This window comes from Thalia democratica, chromosome 1 (assembly GCF_965202585.1).
Source record: "Thalia democratica chromosome 1, ktThaDemo2.hap1.1, whole genome shotgun sequence".
NCBI lineage: Eukaryota > Metazoa > Chordata > Thaliacea > Salpida > Salpidae > Thalia > Thalia democratica.
This window is the reverse complement of record NC_139165.1, coordinates 45,899,496-45,922,793: the sequence shown is the minus strand read 5'-3', so window position 1 is coordinate 45,922,793 and position 23,298 is coordinate 45,899,496. Positions and strand designations below refer to the sequence as shown.

The following is a 23,298-nucleotide window of genomic DNA, read 5'->3' as shown; positions in this document are numbered from 1 at the left end:
GAGCTTTAAAAATATTTATTTGAATAAACTACGAAAGTCACAGTTACATTTAAATAAAAGAAAAATTGTTTTAAATAAAACTGAGTTAAGTACAGAAATGTTTTTATTTTATATTTTCATTTATTAAACATTAAACCTTTTAAAACATAATTTTTTGCATTTTAATTCTTTCTATAAATAGTGCTCAAGTTTACAAGATAATTTTTAAATTTAAAATTATCGAAACAAATTTGTTATAACTTTATTAAGATTTATTATACTAAATTTTTCCATTTAAAATTTATGTTTTGTAGCAACTCTTATTTTTGTTTTCTAGAAAAAATTTACTAATGTTGAATTATAAATCAATTTTTCAATTTATGTTATTCTATGATTGATCAGTTAAGTATAGATAATAGAATTTTAGTAGATACAAATCAATTTATGTCTAGTTCAGTGACATACATACTAAAGCTCATAACATCAGTTTAAATATTTTGGTCAATACTTTCCATTAATGAAGCTAACAGTTATAGTTAAAATGTTAGAGTTATCTGTAATAATTATTAATCCAAAATAAAACAAAAGTAAAACTCGGTAATTATAAAAAATTTACTGTAGAATTTAAAAAAAACTAAGTTTACATATTTAGTAAATGTATATATACATATTTAAAAAAACAGTTTGGATTGTAAATATGCATTTTTTAAAAGATTAATTTGTATTAGTTGTTACTAAACATTTTCTTTTAATGAGAATATAAAATTTATAGTTAAATTCATTATTAAGGTTTTTAAGAAAATGTCTATTTTTTATGAAGATTTGGTTAAGAAAACAATCAGGTTTTTAGTTAACTAAATAAACAGCTATTGTTTCAACTAGGTTCTGTTTATCAATAGCTCATCAGTTATGTCAGTTGAAAAGCAGCAAGTTTATCAAAACTTGTTTAATAGCATACTGCAACAAGAGCGTGGCCCTGAAGGTTTTCTCAATGCCGTGTTTTCATTCCTCAACGTGAATACTGATTTCTTCATAGAAAGAAGCGAAAATGTTGAGTTTGGGCTTCCTACCGGCGAGGCGAAAACCATGGTTGAAAGAATTTTCAAAAAGCACCAGAAAAACTGGTCCAAGGGAGCAGCTATCCATCTTCTTAAAAAGAAAAAGCCCAGCTCTGAAGAAAAATCGCAGAAGAAGATTGAAAAGAAAACCCCAGCCAAAGAAGAAAAGAAGCTGACGACCCAAGAGGAGTTTCAAGCGAATTCCGATAGCTACAACGGAGCGATGAGGGAGAAGTACACTTGGTCGCAGAGCTACGATGAAGTCGACGTGAAGATCAATTTACCCACCCACATAAAAAAGCCCCACCAAGTCAACGTCGTGATCAAGGCGAAGCACCTGCTCGTGGAAATCGACCAGGAAGATCTGAGCCTGCCGAGATCGAAAGTGATCGATTGCGATCTGAAACACGAGGACAATCCGTTCGAAGACTCCGTCACTTCGTGGTACATTGAAGCTGGAAAGTCTTTGAATGTGAGTTTAATAAAATGTGACAAAGATGCACTTAGTAAAAATAATTAAATATAGCACAGTTCTAGTTAGTTATACTTTTATATTGCTAAGCTTATATAATATTTATATATACTAAGTTTTTTAGCTCTCTAGTTTAATAAGTAAAAAAGGTGAAAATTAGATGCAAGTATTTTAAAACTTACTTGTAGCAGGTTAAAAGTTTTTATTTTTATTTTTGCGTTTATATTTAAGCTTTTATAAGCTGCAATCAATCTAAACTACATCCAAACAGATAAGCTTGGAGAAGCGAAAGATCGAAGACTGCAACTTGTGGTGGGAGGCGCTGATAACCGACGAGGAGGAAATTGACACCGACAAGATTTGGAGGGAGAGGAGCATGGAGGGATTGCGCGAGGAGGAGCAGGACCTGATTAGGAGAGAGCAGCAGGACCAGCACCTGAAGAAGATCGGGCAGCCGACCAGCAAGGATTTTCAGAACGGCAAGTGCCTGGAAATGCTCAAACAGGGATGGAACGCCGACTCGAGTCCGTTCAGAGGCCAGGAGTTCGATCCGACCATGTTCAAGTGCAATTGATTTTCGTCGAGGATTTATGATATGCTGTTTTCGAAATTGTAATCGATTTTTTGTTGAAATTACTCGCTATGTTTTTAATTTTGAAGCTTTTGGTTTGAATTAGTTTTAGTTTGTCAATTACGTTAGTTTGAAATAAATTTAGTTAAAAAATATTAAAAGTGTATATTTACATAAAAGTAGCGACAATTCTACATAATTAAGCTATAACCAGTATTAAAAATAGCATAAAATCGAAATAGACAAACTTTATTGTATCAATAAGAAGTACATATCATTTAAATCTGGGTTTTAATTGTTTTAAAACTCAAAATTAACTCTAATTCCAAAAGTTTCAAAGTAAAAACAAAAGCAACCGTGTATACTTTTGACAAACTAGCTACAATTTATTTTAAACTATTAAGTGATAGAACTTATATTTACAAATACGCAACAAATATAACTCTAGGGTCGGCAGGCAGTTGGTGCTTGCGGGCTAAATTTAAATTTTAAAATCTTTACGGGCCGCAATATCTGTTGTAAATTTAAAAAATACTCTTAAATACGGCTACGACCCGAATTGCTCTTCTTCATGAACATTTATGTAAATTTCAAATCATGGCCTTTGGCCTCTTATTTCTAGTCACGGCCCATCTATGTGGACATTTGATCCACTTTGGGTAAACCTGATCTAGGTTTATTTTAACACTGCAAGAATGCTTATTCAATTGTTTAAGCTGAAGCAGTTAAATATTTAAAAAAATTTGATATGTTATTCACAACTTAAACGAAATTAATAAAATTACAGCGTAAAAAAACAACTCCAACATAGTTTAGTTCAGCGGGCCACAATTACATGCTTGCGGGCCGCAGTTATCCCAACTTCTGCTTTATAATCTTTAAAAATAGTTAACGTTTTTTAGACTACTATAAGGCCTAAGGTATACTTAATACCGTAATATCAAATCGTTTTTGTATTTTTAGTGTTATCAATATCTCAAAAATGTTTCTCAGATTAACAATATAAAGTGTAAATTGCATTAACTTGTTTGTTAAAGGTATATATTTTTGTTTAATATAACAAATATAAAGGCGTAAAAGTTATGGCAACTGCGCAAGAAACCTAAAAGCTGTGAAGATTTGTCATTTTGTTCTTCAAAATTATAAACTATTAAATGAGTTCTATACTTTTGGTATTTGCTACAAAATATTTACAAAGTTTTGACCACAATTGTAAAAATATTTCTAGCTTAAGACATAAGTTTCAAACTAAAGGAATTTTTTGTCAGTTACTAATCTGCAGCACAAAAAACACAACTGGTGACAAATTTTGGTGGATTTTTTTTAGTTTGTTTTATTTAGTTAACTTTCTTTTAAAACATTAAGTTTATCTTGTCTGTTAACAATTTACTATAAGCGTTATAATAGGATTGTACTTCAGCTAGTTAGTGTTTAAACTACGCAGATACTATAAATATTTTTCATGACTTATACCATAATAAATTTTCATAAATTAGAAAAATTTGTTTATTACAACAAATCTTACTTCATCTAAAATTAACAATTTTACTTATCTTTTTTTATTAGAAAAGTATAACGTTTCTTTAAAATAATATTATGATGTTCTATGTATTTTAAAACTAACAACTAACACTAACTAACGTGAAATAGTAATAACAATAAAAACGCTTTGTTTAAAATTAAAGTATTAAAAACTGTTTATTACCCATAAAAATGTATATTTTTCTAATTATTTCAACTGATGTTACAACTTGGAGTTTAAACTTTTATTCAATCAAAAACAAACTTATATAATCGTAAATTTTAAGGGTAGTACTTTTTTATCTAAAAGTTATGAAACAAATTAGTGAGTTATATAATATGCAAATGACGTAAACACTTAATTTTATACTTAACTGACAACTTGTTTCTACTTTGATCAATCTCAATCATTGTTTTATAGATTTTGAATATATGAAGTTTTTAAATATATAAATCCTTTATTATATTTCAAAAATATATAATAGCCCTTACTATATATTAAAACTGCAAATTGATAGATAAAACTTTGTAAAGCACGATTTTGAAATGCAAAGTAAATTATGGGCTTATTTTTTAACATGTTTATATAAGTATTAGTTAATTTCACAGGTGTGTACCTTATTGAGCACCGTTGGTGACACGTGATTACGTCATAGGGGTGCTGAGCAACATAAAATAGCTAAAATGCAGTTAAACATGTCACACATAAATTTTCCAATTTATGTATATTTTTAATGTATTAACATAAGCACAAACTTCAATATAAATGCAACAAAACTCAAGGTACTTAAATTTTTTTTTGCCCCACAAACGTCACGTGCCGCCCTGTTACCAAATGATATTAGTTTTTTTTTTTTTAAACACGCTATTTTTTGAAATTTTTGTAATAAGTATTAGGATACAAAGTATCTGCACAATAATTTAAAACTCAGAGGAAAAATATAAACTTTATATACGCACTGATAGTCATCAAAAAGATGGGTTGGTGTCTAATATGCACGAAAGTACTTTTTGCACGAGAGGTCACTTTTGCACGTAGAGATATTTTTGCACAAAGGCATTTTTTCAGGGCGTCAAATTTTCACGAGGGGTCACTTTTGCACGAAGACATTTTTGTACGAAGGGTTACTATTGCACAGAGATGTTTTTGCATGGGTTATTTTTTTTTTATAAATGTTTTTCCTTCTTTTTTTTTACTATCACTGTGACCTCTAACCCTACCCTCGCTCAATAACTTTTTATGTTCTTTTTTTTTAATTTTTTACAAATTTTTTTTAATATTTTGTTTTTTATTTTACGATCACTGTTACCCCTAACCCATAACCTCAGTCGGTAACTTTTTTTTCTTCTGTTTTAGTGTTTTATTGATTTATTATTACGTTTCTTTTTAACAAATTATACTTGATTCTTTATAAACTCTTTTTTTTTTACTATCTCTGTTGGCCTTAACCCTTACCCTCGGTCGTTAAATTATTATATTCTTTTTTTAACTAATTTATTTTTTCTATCTTTTTATTTAACTTATTCATTTATTTTATTTTACTCTTGTGCAAAAATTAACCTTCGAGCAAAATTGACCCCTCGTGCAAAAGTGTGCCTACGTGCAAAAGTGTCTTCGTGCAAAAATATCTTCGTGCAAAAATCTCTCTTCATGCTTATTTTACCCGTTCCTCAAAAAAATATCTAGAAAATTTTTAAGAAAATATAAATTATTAACTAAGAAAAAGGTATTTTATAAATATTGACTTTTCCTTTAACTTATTGCTTGCACATAATAATAAGAACCTCATAGTATACTTTTTTGTAATTCAATTCGAAAAAGCCAGCACTATTGTTGGGGTGTTTTGAAACAACAAGTGTAACAATGACCGTTTATAAACTCGCGCGATTCTTCACGCCACTTGTTAATGCCCGCATCGTAAAACACGATCGTTGACGAACTTCTCCCAAACATGGCTATTTTTCTTCCAATCGAAATCGCCTTGATCTTGCCATGCGGAAACCTCATCAAATTTTCTCCTTTGGTGACGTCACAACTTGACCGTGACCGGCGCGGGGAAGCACCATGCTCGACATCATCGACCAATCACTGGCGACGTGATCGTACGCTTCGACTGTTCTGGTGACGTCATATCCACCCCCGGCCTAAACCACGCCCGAAACGACGATTTTCCCGCCGAAAACGCAGCAGCCGGCGCAGCTCCTAGCCGTGTTCATCACCCTTACTTCTTTGATCTTACCGCTGATCGAGTCATACCGCTCGCAGTGGTCGCAGAATGACGATATGCAGTCCACCACCGACAATTTTTTTTATTCAAATTTGATTACTTCAAGCTTTGATATTTGTGACAACATTACTATTAACAAATTTATGAAACTAAATTATACATACTTGATTGATATAGTTTACTCTTACTTGAAAAAAATTTATATAATTGGTAATCAATTTAAATTAATTCAAAAACTTTTCCTTTTCTATATAGCATTACACGCATTCTTAGCAAAAAAAAAGTTGCAGAATCCGTGATATGAAGTTTAAAAATCAGCTTCTTTATAAAACTATTTTAACATGTAAAAGCAATATAGAACAAGTTAATAGTAAATTTGTTCATACTTTCTTTAAGATATTTAATAATTGAGTTTTGAAGACTCAGTATAAAATTTCGTGTACTTTTTGGTTAATTTTTGAAATTTAAAACAAAGTTTCAAATCTAAAAAAGAATTTATAAAAATTATATTAGTAAAAAATTTCAAAAATATCTAAAATTTGTCTTCAACAAAACAAAATTAAAAAGAAACTTTTAATATTTTATTGTAGCTTTGAGTTTATGATGTTGTACCACTAATTGATTAAGCATTTACATTTGGTTTTTTTAGGTAACATATTATTTATTTAAGTTGTTTTTTTCTAATATAACTTAATATAAACAATGAACTTCACCGCACGATCAACAACAACAACATCCGAGACAATCCTACGACCGGTTTCTTAGGATTGTCTCGGATGCTGTTGATTGTGCGGTGAAGTTCATTGTTTATATTCGATGGCATAAAACATCTCAACTTGTTGACGATGGCCGAAAAAAATACTGGCTAATATAACTTAAAAGATAAAATAAATACTGTAAAACTTTATCAAAACAATTATTTTACAACTTCTAATTAAATGTATTTCAAGTAAGTAGTGTGATGTATATATTGTTAAGCGTAATTCAATAAACCGGTTTTTTTCAAGTCATAAATTTATTTAAACAAATGTTTTTTTTTTCTTATTTGTGAGTTTTTTACAACACGTAAACAACAGATCTTCTCTAATACACATTGTTATAAGTTTGTTATGAAGTGAGATTACTGCAGCTAATATCTTCTTTAGAAAAGTTCTTTTGATGTGAAGCTAATTAATACACACACCATCACATATGAATTAGCAGTTTTTTTTTTGAGCTTAAAAGATTGTATTTAGCAAATAATGAACAAAATACCTACAACGTTTAAACTATTTTTTTTTTACTAGCTAGCTAAGACTTACAGGATAAGCAACAAAGATTTAAAATGAAATTTTTTACACAATGCTTATTCAATTGCTTTTTTATGGTGCAAAGGTCTTTGACAATTTAAAACTTTTCTTTTAATTTTGTTATGTCACTCAGAAATTTTTCATAATAATTTTAAGACAAACAAACAAAATTAATTATACTATAATAATAATTTCACATGAAGAACTTACTTAAATGCATACATAATAACTTCATTATGACTTGTATGTCTTTCCTAGCAACTGTTCTGAATGCAGTAAATAAAACTTTAAAGCTTAACATTATTGTAAAAAAAACCTGCAAAAAGAAAGTTTAAAGAAATAGCTAAAGAAATATCTCATATCAAAGTACAACTTAATACCTAACAACTGATGCAAAATAATCTAAAATTAATTTTTTTTTTATGTCTTTTAGATGTTCATACACAATCTATTTTATTTGCGTTGTCCTTAGCAGCTATTCCTCTTGCTAATAATTCTTCCATTGCTTCTAAATCAGACTGTTTGTTGGCATCTGCAGTATATTTTTCATAGTCTTCATTCAAACATTTGAGTTGCTTTGTAAGTTTACTTTTTTGTTCTCCTAACTTGTTCAAAGCATCACCTTTATTTGGAACAGATATGCCAAATATTGGGCCCTAGAAGATTTTACAAATTTTAACGATTCAGAACTTAGTTCAACTGTGCTTGGTTCTAGACTGTTTGCATATAGATGATCTTTGATCATTCTTCGGGATCTTATTGTCATCTCTCCCATATTAGTTGATATTACTTCCTTATTTAAGCTAAAGCCCCGTTCAACACTTGCCTGGCCATTTTTCAAAAAGTATTTGAGTGTTAGAAGAACTTAACAAATCAATGTATTGATTAATGCTGATTTATGTTTTTTCGACATACTGTGCTATTTCAATGCCCTTATACCCATGTTGGATAAGGCCATTGGTGTATCATCACCACACCACTTACATTTAAACTTCTCTTTGTCTACATCCTCAAGTAACCAATCTTTGAAGTCTTCATGGTTAAGCCAACTTTTTTTAAACAAGGTTTTAAACTGTACTTTACTCATAATACTTAAAAAAGCTTTTAAATTAAATCTGCAAAAAAGTTGTAAAGTATATTAAAACATTCACACTAAAAAATTAATTACCATTACTGCTACTACTTTTGAAATTATTATTTATAAACAAAAATTTAACCTCTATTTTTTAACAAAAGTAATACAACACTAATCTGTATTCATTTTAATTTTTTTTACTGAAAACATGTAGTTGTAAACAAATAACAAACAACTTTATTATTTAAAAAATAAGAACTAATAGTACAACATAGTGTTTTTTAAACTACATAAAGAACTAAAAATAAAAAGTTTATTAGAACTTTTCAATGAATAGTTAACAACAACTTTCATTTCTCTAAACTGTTTGATTTTACTTAAGTAAATATAAATTTAAAACTTAAAAAAAACTACAATGTTAATACTAAGAATATTGAAGAACTAGCCGCAAGGCTAAAAAAAATTCTAAATAACCACTTAAATAATAAATATTACTACTTTTGAACAAAATATTGAAACTGGATTAACTAAACCTCATTCTAGATCTAGAAAAAAATTTCCCTGAGATTTTCAAAAACTTCCCTGAAATTTAGAGAAAAAATCAAAACTTCCCTGAGTTTCCCTGAGTTAAAAGAAAAATGCCAAAATTCCCTGAGTTTCCCTGAGTTTCCCTGAGATTTTCTACAGTTTGAAAATTCCCTGAGATTCCCTGAGTTCCCTGAGTGTGTGGCAACCCTGAAATTGTTGAAGCTTGGTAAACACATTATTTTCTATTTTATAGAAAACATTTGTTATAAATTTTTTAGTTATTCTATTTTATTTTTTACCTTAATCTTTTTTTGAAAAACAATAATAGTTTTTCTAAAATCAATTTAAGTTTTTATATGATAGTTTTCTTTTTGTTTATGAAGAAAGGGTAGTTTTTATTTTCAAAAACAAAGACAGAGGAGAAATATAGCAACGATTCTTTTTCAAAAATAGAAAAGAAGAAGTGTAACAGGATATCAAATTGCGCTTGATAACTGTTTAAATTTAATGGAAAGTTTTGAGCTAAAGTTCTTGTTCATCCAAGCGTTTAAGAGAAAGCTCTTAAGGTCAAGTGTTATGCTTATACAAGTTAAGATAAGGAGAAAATAAAAACCAGTCACAGTTTACTGATGCAAGTTTGCATTATTATATTACAGCCACATATAAGCTCTCAACAGTTGGAGCAGGAGACATTCTAGCCACAGCCTGCTGTAGTAAACATGATATTCCAAAATAGACATTTATATTGTTTTCTTGTTTTATATAGATTATTTTTTTAGTTAACTTACTTTTTATAAGCATTTTCTATTTAAATTCTAAGTAGTTAAGTCTTATTTTATTCTTTTCATTCTTAGAGTATACAACTGCTAGATTAAATCTTGTGTGAAAGTTTTGACCACATTTCAAGTATTTTCTAAAGTATGATATTATTTATATATTTGTTAGTGTTTGCAATTGTTCTTGTCATGCCTAGCTTATATAGAGTAGCCTTATTTAATACCAGCATTTAGTATAACTTAAGTATAAAATATATAAATTGAGTATAAAAGGTTTTTAGTGTGGTTGTTAACTACATTACAACCCTACAACAGTTATGTAGAGCAGAGTTCCCAAAATGTTTTTTCATAAGGTCCCTTTTGAAGAAAAAACTATCACCCCCTCTGACACTATTTCTCAAAAAAACTACACTTTCTAAGAACTTTTCTTTGCTCTTCATCTTCAACTTAAGAATATCTGGTGTAAGTTTCAAACTATGGTTCCATGGCCCACCTATAGTCCCTTTACTACTCACGGTCCTCCTTTTAGCCCCTTAAAATTCTAAAAAAAAACCTGATAAAGAGTGTATAAACTATATCATATAATACAAAAAAAAAGTGAAGTGTATAGTTATTGGAAACTATATAAAATTTTGTAAAAAACAAAACAATTCTGTTTTAAGATTCATTTAATTTTCAAGTTTTTGTTGTATAAACAATTCCTTTTGTCAAATGTTTAATCTAATTCTAATAATAAAATTTAAGTTCATACATCATCTTTTTTTGTTTTTATTATAGTAATATACAAAGAACAATGCAACAACAAAAAAAACTTAAATATATTATTAGGTACCAATTTCCTACTGTGTACGCTTTTCTTGGCTTAGTCAGTGTTGCCACTTGTTTCAAAAATTTTTTCCAGGTTTTCTAAATTTATTCTAGGTTTTTCAAATTTTCTTCAAGGTTTTTAAAAGCACAATCTTTTTGATTATTTTTAGTAGTAAGTTATCTTTTAGTTAAAAAACTGCTGTTCAAAAATTTTCTATATGTTGTGGAACCTGTACTAAATTAATCTAAGATGGTGGTATAAAAGCCATTATGTTGGTTTAATACAAATAGCTAAAAGTCTAATTATTTTTTTCTTAGTTTGAACGTGTTATATTTTATTAATTCATTTTAAACTATTTTGTTAAATGATTGTTTCATATTTTAAAAGTTGCAATAATTAGTAAAAATGTTATTCATTTATAAACAAGAACTATATCCTAGAAGTAAGTGCTAGAACTGAAATAAAATTTAAGAAGTATGCAGAACTAAAACTTGTTATAATTTACTTTATGTATGAATTTAAAAACTTTTTTTTTAATAATTTATACTGTCTAGATATTACTAATAAAACTTATGAAAAAGTTATCAACAGTGTTTGCCCTGCTATTAAATTAAATTTTAGGTTTCGGACATTTTATTTGTGTGTTGGTGGGGAATTGATTTTAAAGCAAAGGTGTTTCCCCTTATATTTCCTAAATCATCAATTATATTTTTTATCAAACATTTGTACTCTTAACTCTAACCCATCTTACCTAAACATATTAAAAACTAATTAAAACATAAATTTTATAATTTTTTCTGCTGACTCAGCAAGTAATGGAAGATTTTGGTCACGTCAACAAAAGTACTGGTGTTGGCTGTTAATGTTTTTATTGTTTATAAAGTTGTACTTGTTGATGTAACTTGGATTAATTTTGTACATATTCTTATTAACTGTTCGATCATTGCTCTTATTAATTTAAAATAAAAGAGAATAAACTATTTGTCATTCTGAAACACTTGTGTTTAATAATATAAATTATATAATTAAATGTGTTTAATCACTTATACAGGCCATAGGGTTACAACAAAACCTAAGTTGTAGTTAAAGATAACATAAAAATAAAATAATAACAATAAAATAAATAAATAATAAATAATAGTACTTTTAAAGTTTTATAAAAAAATTTTTTTAATTTTAAGAGAAAAATTATTTGTCTGAAGTATATTAAACTCATCTTTCGCTAAAATAGAAGAATGACAACATACAAAATGTGCATTGTTTAGTTTACTATATCTTTTGTTAAAAATATTTGAAGAGTTTTGTGTTCACTTCATATTTTTCTGTAAAAAAAATTGTAACACTTTTAAATACCAATTCAGTAAGAAACACATTCTACGTTTAAAATTTATTCGCATGACGACGTTTCGACTTTCAATAAGTCATTATCAACAAATTACTGTGCAAAAATAAATAAAATTAGTGATAAACAACTAAGTATACAAAAAAAAATTCAAAAAACCTGATCAGAAGATATGAGAATCTAATGATCAAATCAAATAAAAGGAAACTTGACATAATTTTTTGGAAAAAATGTTTGAATATTGGACTCTGCCCTGATTTTTTAAAATTGAAACCACCTAAAAATAAATTTTTTGAGTATAGTAGTGACCTCCATAGTTTTGTCGTAAATAAAGCACTGAAGACAACAGAAAATGAACTAATTGGAATTAAGTCAGAAGCTTCTGAAATAAAAAGTATATTGGGTAAAAAGTTATCAGTTTTTGAATATTGTAAATTAAATATGATTATTAGTAAAGTGGTTAACAAAAAAGAAAATGGAATAAGAATGAAACATAACTCTAAATTAGAAAAAATGTGGTTTAGACAAAGACCAAGAAGCCCAAACTGTCTACTAAATTTGACTAGTCATAATCTAACAATTGAGGAAAAGAATTGTCTGTATAGAGGATTAAAGCATCACATTTTACCAAAAAAGATAGATGCAGATAAAATAAAAATAGAAATTGAACGGCTAATTAAAAAATGCTTTAATGAAAAAGAAAATTTACCACATAACCTAAAATATGAAATTAACGGACTAACAAGAACATTTCTCAATAAAAGTAAACAAATCTGTCAAACAAGGAAAAATCAAGCGTTTCACAAAACTCTTTTAAATCTAAAAAATAAAACAAATATTAAAATCGTAAAATATGACAAAGGTAACGGAATTTGCTTAATGTCTAAAGATGATTATCTGAATAAACTCAATTCTATTGTTGAAGATAAAACTAAATTCAAATTAGTAGAAAAGGACAAAAGGAAAAACTCCAGACACCCCCTAGTAAGAAGAATAGAACATATAAGAGAAATGATAAAACAAAACCTTAAACCTTTTATAAATAAAAAGACATACAACAACCTAATTACAGGTGGCAACTCGACGGGCAAGTTATATGGCACGTGTAAAGTCCATAAAACAGATTACCCATTGAGACCTATCGTATCAATGCTAAACACACCGTCATATAAATTAGCTAAATATCTGGATGTAACAATCAAACATCATATCCCAAAACAATATTGTGTGGAAAACAACAAAGAGTTTCTAGAAAAACTTTCTAAATATGAACGAAAAGACGGTGATTACTGCATAAGCTTTGACGTAGTCTCACTATTTACTAATGTACCACTAAATGAAACTCTACAGATGATTGCAAATGGAGTACGTGATAGTACCATACCACAATCAAATATGTTAAATCTTTTAAAGTCTGTTACTGGAGGTTTGTTCCAATATAATAAGCAATTATATACACAAATAGATGGCGTAAGCATGGGAAACCCATTAGCGCCTACTATAGCAAATTATTTTATGGGAACATTGGAAAAAAGTCTCTTTAACACCGAAGATGAAAATAATCCAGTTTTATACCTTCGATATGTCGACGACATATTCTGTATCTTCCGAAAAGATGTCTCATTCGAAAAATTCCACAAAAAGTTAAATAAACTACACAAGTCTATCAGCTTCACATATGAATTAGGTGGAAACGAACTCCCATTTTTGGACATTAATATCAAACTAAAGAGAGAGGAAATAACAACAAAGGTACATAAAAAAGAAATTGATACAGATGTCATTTTAAATTTTAGTGCAGTGGCACCAATTAAATGGAAAAGAGCTCTAATACTGTGGTTTGTAAACAGAGCGAGAGTTATAGCTTCTACGCATAACATTTACAAACAAGAAATCACAAACTTAAAAGAAAAGTTCTTTAAGAATGGATATCCAAAGAAATTTGTTGATGACATAATTGAAAGATCTCTTGATATTAATAAAGACTGCACTAAACAAAAACTAAGTAACTCAGACTTCAAAAATGTTGTAAAGGTACCTTATATTGGAAAACCTAGTATCGAGTATAAAAAGAAACTAGAAAAGCTTCTAAACAACTACATCGAAGAATTCAAAGTAATTTTTACCACAACAAAAGTAAGCAATTACTTTAGTAATAAAGAAAAGACACCCCATGAATTAAAATCAAACGTGGTCTATGAGTACAAATGCTCTTATGATAAGAGTATCCAATATATTGGATTCACTTCACGACCATTAGTAGAAAGAATTAAAGAACATTTAAAGGGCAAAACATCGGTATCGGACCATATTAGCAATTGTAATGTTTGTAAAAATGAAAAAATAACTGCTAATAATTTTGGAATTTTGAAAGAATGTAGAAATAAATTTGAGACCCTAATAAGTGAAGCTCTACTAATTAAACGCTATAATCCAATTTTAAATAAACAATTAATTAAACCGGGTATTACCCATACATTAAGAATTTTTGATTAGTTTGATATATATTAGTGTAACAATTTGTTAGTACTTATGTAAAATGTTTTTTTGTATTAGAGTTTATAATCTTAATTTATAAAATTTTTATATAATGTATCACTTAGAATTTTTTTTTGTATACTTAGTTGTTTATCACTAATTTTATTTATTTTTGCACAGTAATTTGTTGATAATGACTTATTGAAAGTCGAAACGTCGTCATGCGAATAAATTTTAAACGTAGAATGTGTTTCTTACTGAATTGGTATTTAAAAACTCCAGTATCCCCACCTGTTTTTTTTTTTTTTGTAACTTTTTTGTTACAAGTGCAAAGTAATATTTTTATTTCTTTCCTTAGTTTAAACTGCATAGTTAACACTAAGATTATTATATATAAAACTTTAATTTTCATAAGAAAAACTAATTGAAATAAGCAATGTGAAACTTTATATTTAGTTTTTATATACTTAATATTATTATAATATTATCTAAATACCACCTTAAATTTTAAAATATAAATAATTAATACAACTTTATATTTCCAGGTAAAATTGAAACTATAAAAAACTAATTAATAATGAATGAAAAAGATTTAGAAAACAGCAACTTGGTATCAGCTAGATGTAATTCAAGTAGTAACACTGACTGCGAGAATGTTCAACATTCGCTAAAAGCTTACACTAAAACTTCCAAAGACAAAAGTTCTGTAAAAGTGTTTCAGGAAAATGCTTTAAAACGAATTAGAAAGAATGGTCTGCAAATTCTTGGCCGTACAGGTATATTGTTGATAAAAAAATTTTAATGACTAATGTTTTGCCGGTTGTTTTTAAGCTAAAGTAGTTTTATATCACCTAGTTAGTTGTTAAAACAAGGTATCTATTTTTAAAAACTGATTTTATTAGTAAGTTTTAAAAACTTTGATATGTAGAACTAGTATTACTTTGAATATTAAATCATCAAAATGATTACAATATCGCTACTTTTTATTATAAAACTTGTTATAAAGCTAGCAATGGTTTAAATATTTTTTAAAATACGTTTGCATGATAAACTAGTATACTTTCTTATTAAAGAAGCACTTTCAGTGAGATTCTTTTTTGAATAAAATTATTTAATTTAGGCAAAACTCTACGAGATCTAAAATCAAACATGATTTCGATAAATGAAGATCTGAAAACCAAACCTTGCAAACACTTTATGAAAATGATAAATTTTCAAAACGTGACGATTTATTTTAAACTGGCTTCTATTTTTCATCTGCCTAGAATTGCTAAAGCGTTACTATCATACATAGAGCGATGTTTTACAATGGTGGTAAAATCAAAAACGTTTTTGGAAATGGACTATGATTTAGTGAGAAGGATACTTTCAAGTGGCTGTTTGGAGATCACATCGGAGCTTGAAGTGTTTGACGCAGCAGACGAATGGATAAGACACAACCAAGAAGAAAGGAGCATCCACGCAAAAGATCTACTGTTTACAGTACGTCTTCCTTTATTGTCTGATTATGCTTTGCAATTTGTTCTGAGCAAGGACTCATCTTTCCGCGAAAACGACCTCTGTCTCATTGCAATAGACGAAATTTTAAACAAGAAAAACAGCTTTTTTCAAACCAAAACGCAATCCTACCACACCAACAGGTATTGCGACCAGCGCGAGTTTGACCTTTTGTTTACTTACGGCTATTTGTGGGTTGAAGGTTCCGACCCCAAACTCGACACTAGTTTGAAAAGAATTGACGGTGCAAATTTTAACAATATAAACCTTATTACCATGCTGCCAGAGAAGCGTCATTGTAACATTGCAGTTTATGTCAATGGCGAGGTTTACTACTTTTATTGCTGCGACGAAAAAGGTAATGGGTTAGGTTCGGTTTTCAAATACTCAATACTGGCAAATAAGTTTGAGAAAGTGGATGGACTGATCGATGTTCGCACATGGCACTGCTGCTGTGCGTTCATGGGCAAGGTGTACATAATCGGAGGCTACGATAAATATTATGTAGACGATGATCCTCCGAACGTGACCGACTCTTGCGTGATGTTCGATCCGAAAGAAAACAAATGTGAGGAGGCAGCCGACATGAACTTTAAAAGGACCAATTCGGCCTGCACTGCCTTTGACGGAAGAGTAACAGTCACAGGTGGTTTTGACGCTGATCGTGAGTATTTAAAAACAGTTGAGATGTACGATCATGTTGCTGATAAGTGGTTTATGATGCCTGACATGGTCATGCCGGTGTACGACCACGAATCAGTTGCCATCAAAAACAAATTGTACGTGTTAGCAGACGTCCCAAGGCATGCTGCACTTCAAGTGTACGACAAAACAAGTAAAAATTTTGCAGTTTTAAAACCGCTGTCTTTTGAAATCAATGATGCTTTATCGCTAGGAAGCAAGCTGGTTGCGATCAGCTGCGATAAAAAGGCTGCGTTCTGGTACGACGCAGAACGAAATGAGTGGTCTAAAGAAAATTGTGAACTCACAGATGGTTTTGATAGTTTTCTCTTTGCCAAAGTGCCTCGCTTTTAATTTTTGATAAAGTTATAATAAAATTTATTTTGACATTTGTTTTATTATTGAAAAATGTAGTCTCATTTATTTATTTAGTATTATATTGTTTATTGAACAATGTTCAACTCGGGCATCAAAACCTAAGCCAATTAAAGAGGACACACAAGAAGAAAAACAAAATAAACTTATTTTAAACAGTACAATATAAAAAAAACATAAACAAAATATAAACGAAGTTAAATCTATAAAGAACTAATTAATAAGTTTACATTTATTTGTTTAATTCAAAAGCGATAATTTAGTACATAAAAAAAAGTAGTAAATCAACATTAAGAAAGTACAACCAAATAGATGACCTTTCAGAGGCCTTGTTTATAAGACATAACACATTTGAACAAAATTAATTAAAGTAAATTAATAGTCTGTTAGGGGGAAGGCGTAAGAAACAAAAGTAATTAAAGTTATTAATAGAAAAATACAAGGGTCAGTAGTTAATTTAGGTGAAATATTATAAAAATTTTATTTATCTATATTTGTTTCTAATGGAAAGTTATTGAAGTTTACTGAAATTCATTGTATTTATATTAAATATATTATGTTTAGACAAAAATGTTTCACCCTCCTATACGATACCACATCCTATGATAACTTGTTCCACTTTTTCATTGCTCTGTGAAAAATTGGACCTTACCACTGACTGTTGTTAAGAATATGTTTACATTTTATTTTTCAAAGTTCCTAAATACTAAACAACAAAAATTTAGTCCCCTTGTGCAATTTAGTATTCCCATGTAATTGTGGCCCGTTCTCCTTCTTTTTTTTTTGTCGGTCAACAAACTATATATAATTTAGTATTCTTCTCAAGGCTGAAACTAAATTATTATAAACATTCTTCTCTTGAATAAGCAAAGCAGCTACAATGAAAATTAAACAAAAAAACAGAAATATCTTAACTATGTTGTACGCATTGATGAGGAGTTTTCGATAATCAGCTATAAACACGAGAGAAACCTGAGGGATGTCTAAAACGTTACTTAAATTTCTTTACAAATCATTCTGATGCAGATATAAGATATCAAACATTAGTTGAAAATATTTTAATCACTTACTTAAAAAGTATTTTTCCAAATAATAATTACATTTTATACTATTTCTGGTTTAAATGATATTTAAAAATTAAACAACCTTGCCCTAGTAAAAGTTAGATACAGTAGACTACCGCTTAAGTACGCACTATTTTTGGTACGCACCCCGCCTTAAGTACGCACTTATCCAGAAAAACAAAAAATAATTTACTTTTTTTTTACGTAAAATTAAAATTAAAGAACTAATTTTGAAAAATCTACCTTCTGGACATTACAGCATTTAAAAGATTTAGTGTCACTGTGAGTTGCTTGATGTTGAACTAATTAACATTGTAGAGCAAATTTTAATAACTATGTTACCGAAACAAGAAAAATAAAAGTTTTTAAAATACAGTTCAATCTACATTTTTAACTGTGCCGTTATATGTACAATTTATTTATTAAAATAAAGGATGTTACATTAGAACTTCTAAAAAATTCCAGTTTTTTTGCCTAATTTTCAATCATCAAGTTTTTCCAGATTATTTTATGTTTCCAGGTAGAATGACTAACCTGCTGAATTAGCCTCAGACTTTCACAACTTTTAAACTAGGGTGAGTAATCCTGAGTAGTCTAAGTGGCCTGAGATTGTGACAGTTCTGTTATTGAATGTTAATAGACTAAATACTTATGTAGTGGTTGCAGAAAAGTGAAAAGAATAATGATATTTGGGCTGTAATGCTATAAAATAAATAAATCTAGATGACAAAGTTAAAAAAAAACTTACAAAAACAACATAGTTAAGTCATAATTTAATCTAAATGTACACACATTGATGTTTTGAAAATGTTTGGTAAACACAATGTAGTTTGGTACTTTTCCTCTAACAAAACAAAATATGTGGCTAGTTGTAAGAAAGAAAACAAATAAGTAAATTTCATATTATATATTATATATATCGTCAAAAAGTACGCACTACCCGTGCTAAGTACGCACTTTTTGGTCGGGTTCAATTTGCGTACTTAAGCGGTAGTCTACTGTAAATAAAATATGCTAATATTAAATAAAGTTATTTAATAAAAAGTATAGCTAGAAAGATAACTCTAACTAAACTTAAGCACAACTTTTCTACTGCTGAGTATTAATTTAAGAACTTTCAAATACTAATTAAATTATGTTTGAAGTTGGTAAAGACATTTATTTTATTTACCAAATAGGTTTGTCACACTATCAGAATGATTAAGGCTAGTTTGAATATTTTTAAAAAAATAAGGCTGACATTGGCTTGTTTAATTTTTTTTATAAAACATAGACTAGTGTTGATAAATGTCTTAAATTTCACAATAGTATTTTAGATATTTTTATGCATTATTTGTAATAATTTCTTTTAATGTTGTGTTGGAAAGCAATGCATTATAAAATAGTAGCTTACCTGTTAAATAAAGTACCTATAAAAAAATGCTTAAAGTTTTATAAATTTATTGTTTTTTACAGGGTTGCCACAAAAGCTAGAATTTGACAATTTAGGCTAAAAAAAACTGGAATTTGAGAAATTTTGAAAAATAACAATTTTTAAACTTAAATAAATCTAACATGTTAAGTAGTGAAATTTTGATTTGACACGAAAAATCTATGATATACATAAAAGTTTTTTGTTATTTTCAAAAGTTTTTTATTCAAAATTACGTTTAAATTAGCTTTAAAGTATCTTTTGAATGTTGTTATATTATTTAGTACAATTTTTAAGTTTAAGTTTAACTTTCAACTTTAAACAGACTTCAACACATGTACTTTTAAAAATCTGGAAGTAATTGATTAAAAAAATTGCAACCTGTTTTTATTTTAATTTTCATATAATTACTAAAGATGTAAAACTAATACTGTAGTGTAAAATTCACAATAAACTATTAACTTTACTTTCATGTTTGTTGATTTATCTTTGAACTAAATCTATTACTATAATTTATTATTTATTTTTTATTTTTAAGTATGACAACAAGAAATTGGTTTTATTAGTGTTTAGTATTGTTTTTCAGACACTGGTCTTACCCTTCGTTGCTTTATTTTGTTATTTAAAAATGTTACAGGGTTGCCAATCTTAAATTGAAAAAAAAAACTACTTTTAGTGGCCAAAAATTGTCCTCAGTCATTTACTTTTTTTTTAACCTTTTTAAATCTAAAATGAATAAATAAATAAATTAATAAACAAACTTTTTAAAACAACATAAATCAAGTTTTTGAACAAATTAGGTTATAAAATAACAAAGTATTGAAAGTAGAACAACTAAGTCTCATACAAGATTTAGAGAGAAATAATTTTTAGACTTTCAAGAAATCTTAAAACTAACCTCAGTTTTAAATAAAATAACCAAGCTTGTATAATAAGTATAAGCTTTAAACTAGCCGCTGGTGTCTTTGAATTTTTTCTAGGGATTTTCTAAATTTTATTATGTCCCAAGTTTTCCTGAGTGTACTAAGTTTCATGAATACTGACCGAGGGTAAGGGTTAGGGGTAACAGTGATAGTAAAAATTTTTTTAAAAATAACGAATTAAAATTAAAGTTAAACCAACTAAGTATACAAGATAATTTAAACAATAATATATATACTAAAATTATAAACTACAGTAAAATTACAATTTACATTAATGTTTATAAATTGTTTATAGTTTATTCTAATTTGTAATTTTAATATACAACTGATTATATATATATATACATATAGAACTAAAATACACAAAATAAACTTTTGCTTGGGACAGCTGTTTCTGCGTTTAATACGCGTCTTCAGCCAAGTTTTATTCAATGAAAAACAAACTTGTAAGTACAGCAATAAAATTATACAAAATTAGGTATTACGTAATAATAGAATAGATAGTTAATTTTTGACAAAATTATTAACAGAGTTTTTAGATAAATTGTTTTCTATAATGTATGAAGCCAGTTTGTAATTCGTTTCTTTTGTTTAGAGATTCATATTTTTTAACTTTTAAAATTTCGATTTTTTCCGCATTGCACAATTTACATCCGTTTTTTAAATTATACTTATTTTTCGTTCTTGTTAATATTTCCCAGTGAATTTTAAAATTGACCCTGTAATTTTTTAGTTTCCAAATATACTGCGATAATGTTGTCGTATTTTTATGTTTTTCGTGTTTGAAGCTGTACTTGTGCTTTGTGTAGCGATTCTTGAACGATAGTCCAGTCGAGCCGACATAAAACTTAGTCTGATTTTTAGTTATGACTGTCGCTTTATATATAATATTTTCCATTAGGCAAGTTCCATTTACCGGGCATTCTTGTTTTTTGCAGTCACACATTCGCCTCTCGTTGTCCTGCGTGTCTAACATCTTTCGATTGTGTGCCATTATAAGTTGTTTCATGTTTGGCATGCAGGAATAGGACACTTTTAGTGTCTTCCTGTTAAAAACTTTACAATATCGATGGTCTTCAGTAAAGTTTTTGTCCACAATCTCTAGGAAGCGCTTCCCAACCCGTGTTGCCACACTTTTGCAGAATGGAGCATTGAAATATAAAATATTTCTTCTCCTTCTTTATATATATATATATATTATTACTTAATTTATCTTGTATATTTAGTTGTTTTAACACTAACTTTTAGTTATTCTGCACAAAAAAAACTATTATTAAAAAACAAGAAAAATTAAAAAAAAAATTAATTAATTTTTAAAAAAATCTACCGACCGAGGGTAAGGGTTAGAGGTTCAAATAAACTTAATGTAAGATATTAGATAAATGATTTGATTTAAAAAAATATTAATAGACTTGTATTTTCTTTACATAAAGCACTTTGTATGGGTAAGTATTTTAAATCAATCATCATAATAGGATTAAGGCGCAAATCTTTATTACTTTTCAATTATTATAATTAACCTAAATACAAACAGTACATTTTTAAAACACTAAAATTCTGGTAAAGTTAAGCGGCTTTTTGTGTTGGACAAACTTGTAGGACTGCTCCATATACATGCAGTTTTATACCGATACCGTATAATTTATCTGTATACGCAAATAACTGAGTAAAAATTTGTTAAGATATGTTTTTATGTCTGTTTCCTTTTAGTAATATCTTTTTAAGATATTTATTTTTGTTTGCTGAATGAACTTTTGATAAAACAAAATGCAAATTGTTTGTAATAAATCTGTTAAGTCAAGCACCACTATTTTATTTAAGCACCAGTTTTGTTATAAGATTATAAGATTATGTTAAAAAAAGACCAAGAGACAGTTTTTTTTAAACTACTACAATAAACATACTCATAATTACTATTAAGCCTTGAATGATAGCATACATAAAAAAGTTTATTGAACAAGTTTTTTTTTAAATCACTGTTGTTTGATTATCTCTCGCAGAAAAAAACAGATATTTAAAGCCTGTAGACGTTTAATAATCCGAAATTTTGACTGAAAACCGATAAAAGCTTTTATAATGTTATTTTATCATTGTGTTATTAAAAGAGAAAACAAAAACAAATTAACTAGTTTAGAAAAAATAATAGATTTAATAATAGATATAATGACTTTGAATAAAAACGTGACGAAATTTCAGTCTGCTTAAGAAAAATTGTAAGGAAATTTGTTTACAAAACTTAAATGTCGAGCTTATTTAGTCATATTATTTTTCGACCTAAAAAAAAATTTAACTTTATTAAGTTAAACAGATATTAAAAAAAAGAGTATTATATAAAATGCTTTGTTTTGCGTTTTATATTTCTAAGGTTTTGAAAATCCTCTAAAAATCAGTTTTATTATCAAATTATAAGGATTTTTTATGTCCTGTTTAATTCAAAATTAGACATTTGGCTGTAAAAGATTTTTGAAGGTACCTCGACTTAGGAAAGTTGTTTTTTTATTTAACGCAATTATAATTTTTTCAATTATCACTTTGAAAAGCTTAATTTTCCTTTGAAATTTAAGTTTGTCAGAACCTTTTGTTCTTCATATCAAGATAATTTATTTTATAAAAATGACAAGAAATTGATGCTACTGTGACAAGCTTAAAACAATAAAAAAATAAAAAAGCCATTTTTACAATTTGCTAAGACTGGTAACATTATTAAGCTACTTACTTAGTTTATCTATACTTAATAGAGCCTTATATTAATTAAAATTTCTATTGTAAATAAAACTTATTTACGTTATAAATTGTAAGTTAAAAAGATTGGTTTATAGAAAAAAAGGTAAATAAATACTTTAAGAAAATTTCCACACTTTACTTTTAAGACAACATTAGCTATAACTTTTTGAATTTGAACTGTAAAAATTAAAATAAGTACATATGGTTTGTGATAAGAAAATTTTAAGTGTTATAACGTGCTTTGAATACCTGATAACAAACAAAAAACTAAAGAAATATCAACTTACTATACATACAGTAATAATACAGTTTTAAAAAGATAACTAAATAGATAAAATTTAGATTATCAGTTAATATTTAACTGCAAAAAAGAGCTATAAAAATATATATTTGAATAAACTACGAAAGTCACAGTTACATTTAAATAAATAGAAAAATTGTTTTAAATAAAACTGAGTTAAGTACAGAAATGTTCTTATTTTATATGTTTATTTATTA

The 23,298-nt window shown here is 27.8% G+C and overlaps 2 protein-coding genes across 2 annotated transcripts; both read left to right on the top strand.

Moving 5' to 3' along the window:
* Nucleotides 1-888: 888 nt before the first annotated feature.
* On the top strand, nt 889-2,083 carry LOC145836520 (nudC domain-containing protein 3-like). Its single transcript, XM_082944319.1, has 2 exons — nt 889-1,509; nt 1,781-2,083. Exons 1-2 carry the CDS (start codon nt 889-891, stop codon nt 2,081-2,083), a joined length of 924 nt encoding a protein of 307 aa, XP_082800445.1.
* A 13,350-nt stretch (nt 2,084-15,433) lies between these two features.
* LOC145836509 (ectoderm-neural cortex protein 1-like) lies at nt 15,434-16,657 on the top strand. Its single transcript, XM_082944308.1, has one exon. The coding sequence runs from the start codon at nt 15,434-15,436 to the stop codon at nt 16,655-16,657; it is 1,224 nt and encodes a 407-aa protein (XP_082800434.1).
* The last annotated feature ends 6,641 nt before the right edge of the window (nt 16,658-23,298 follow it).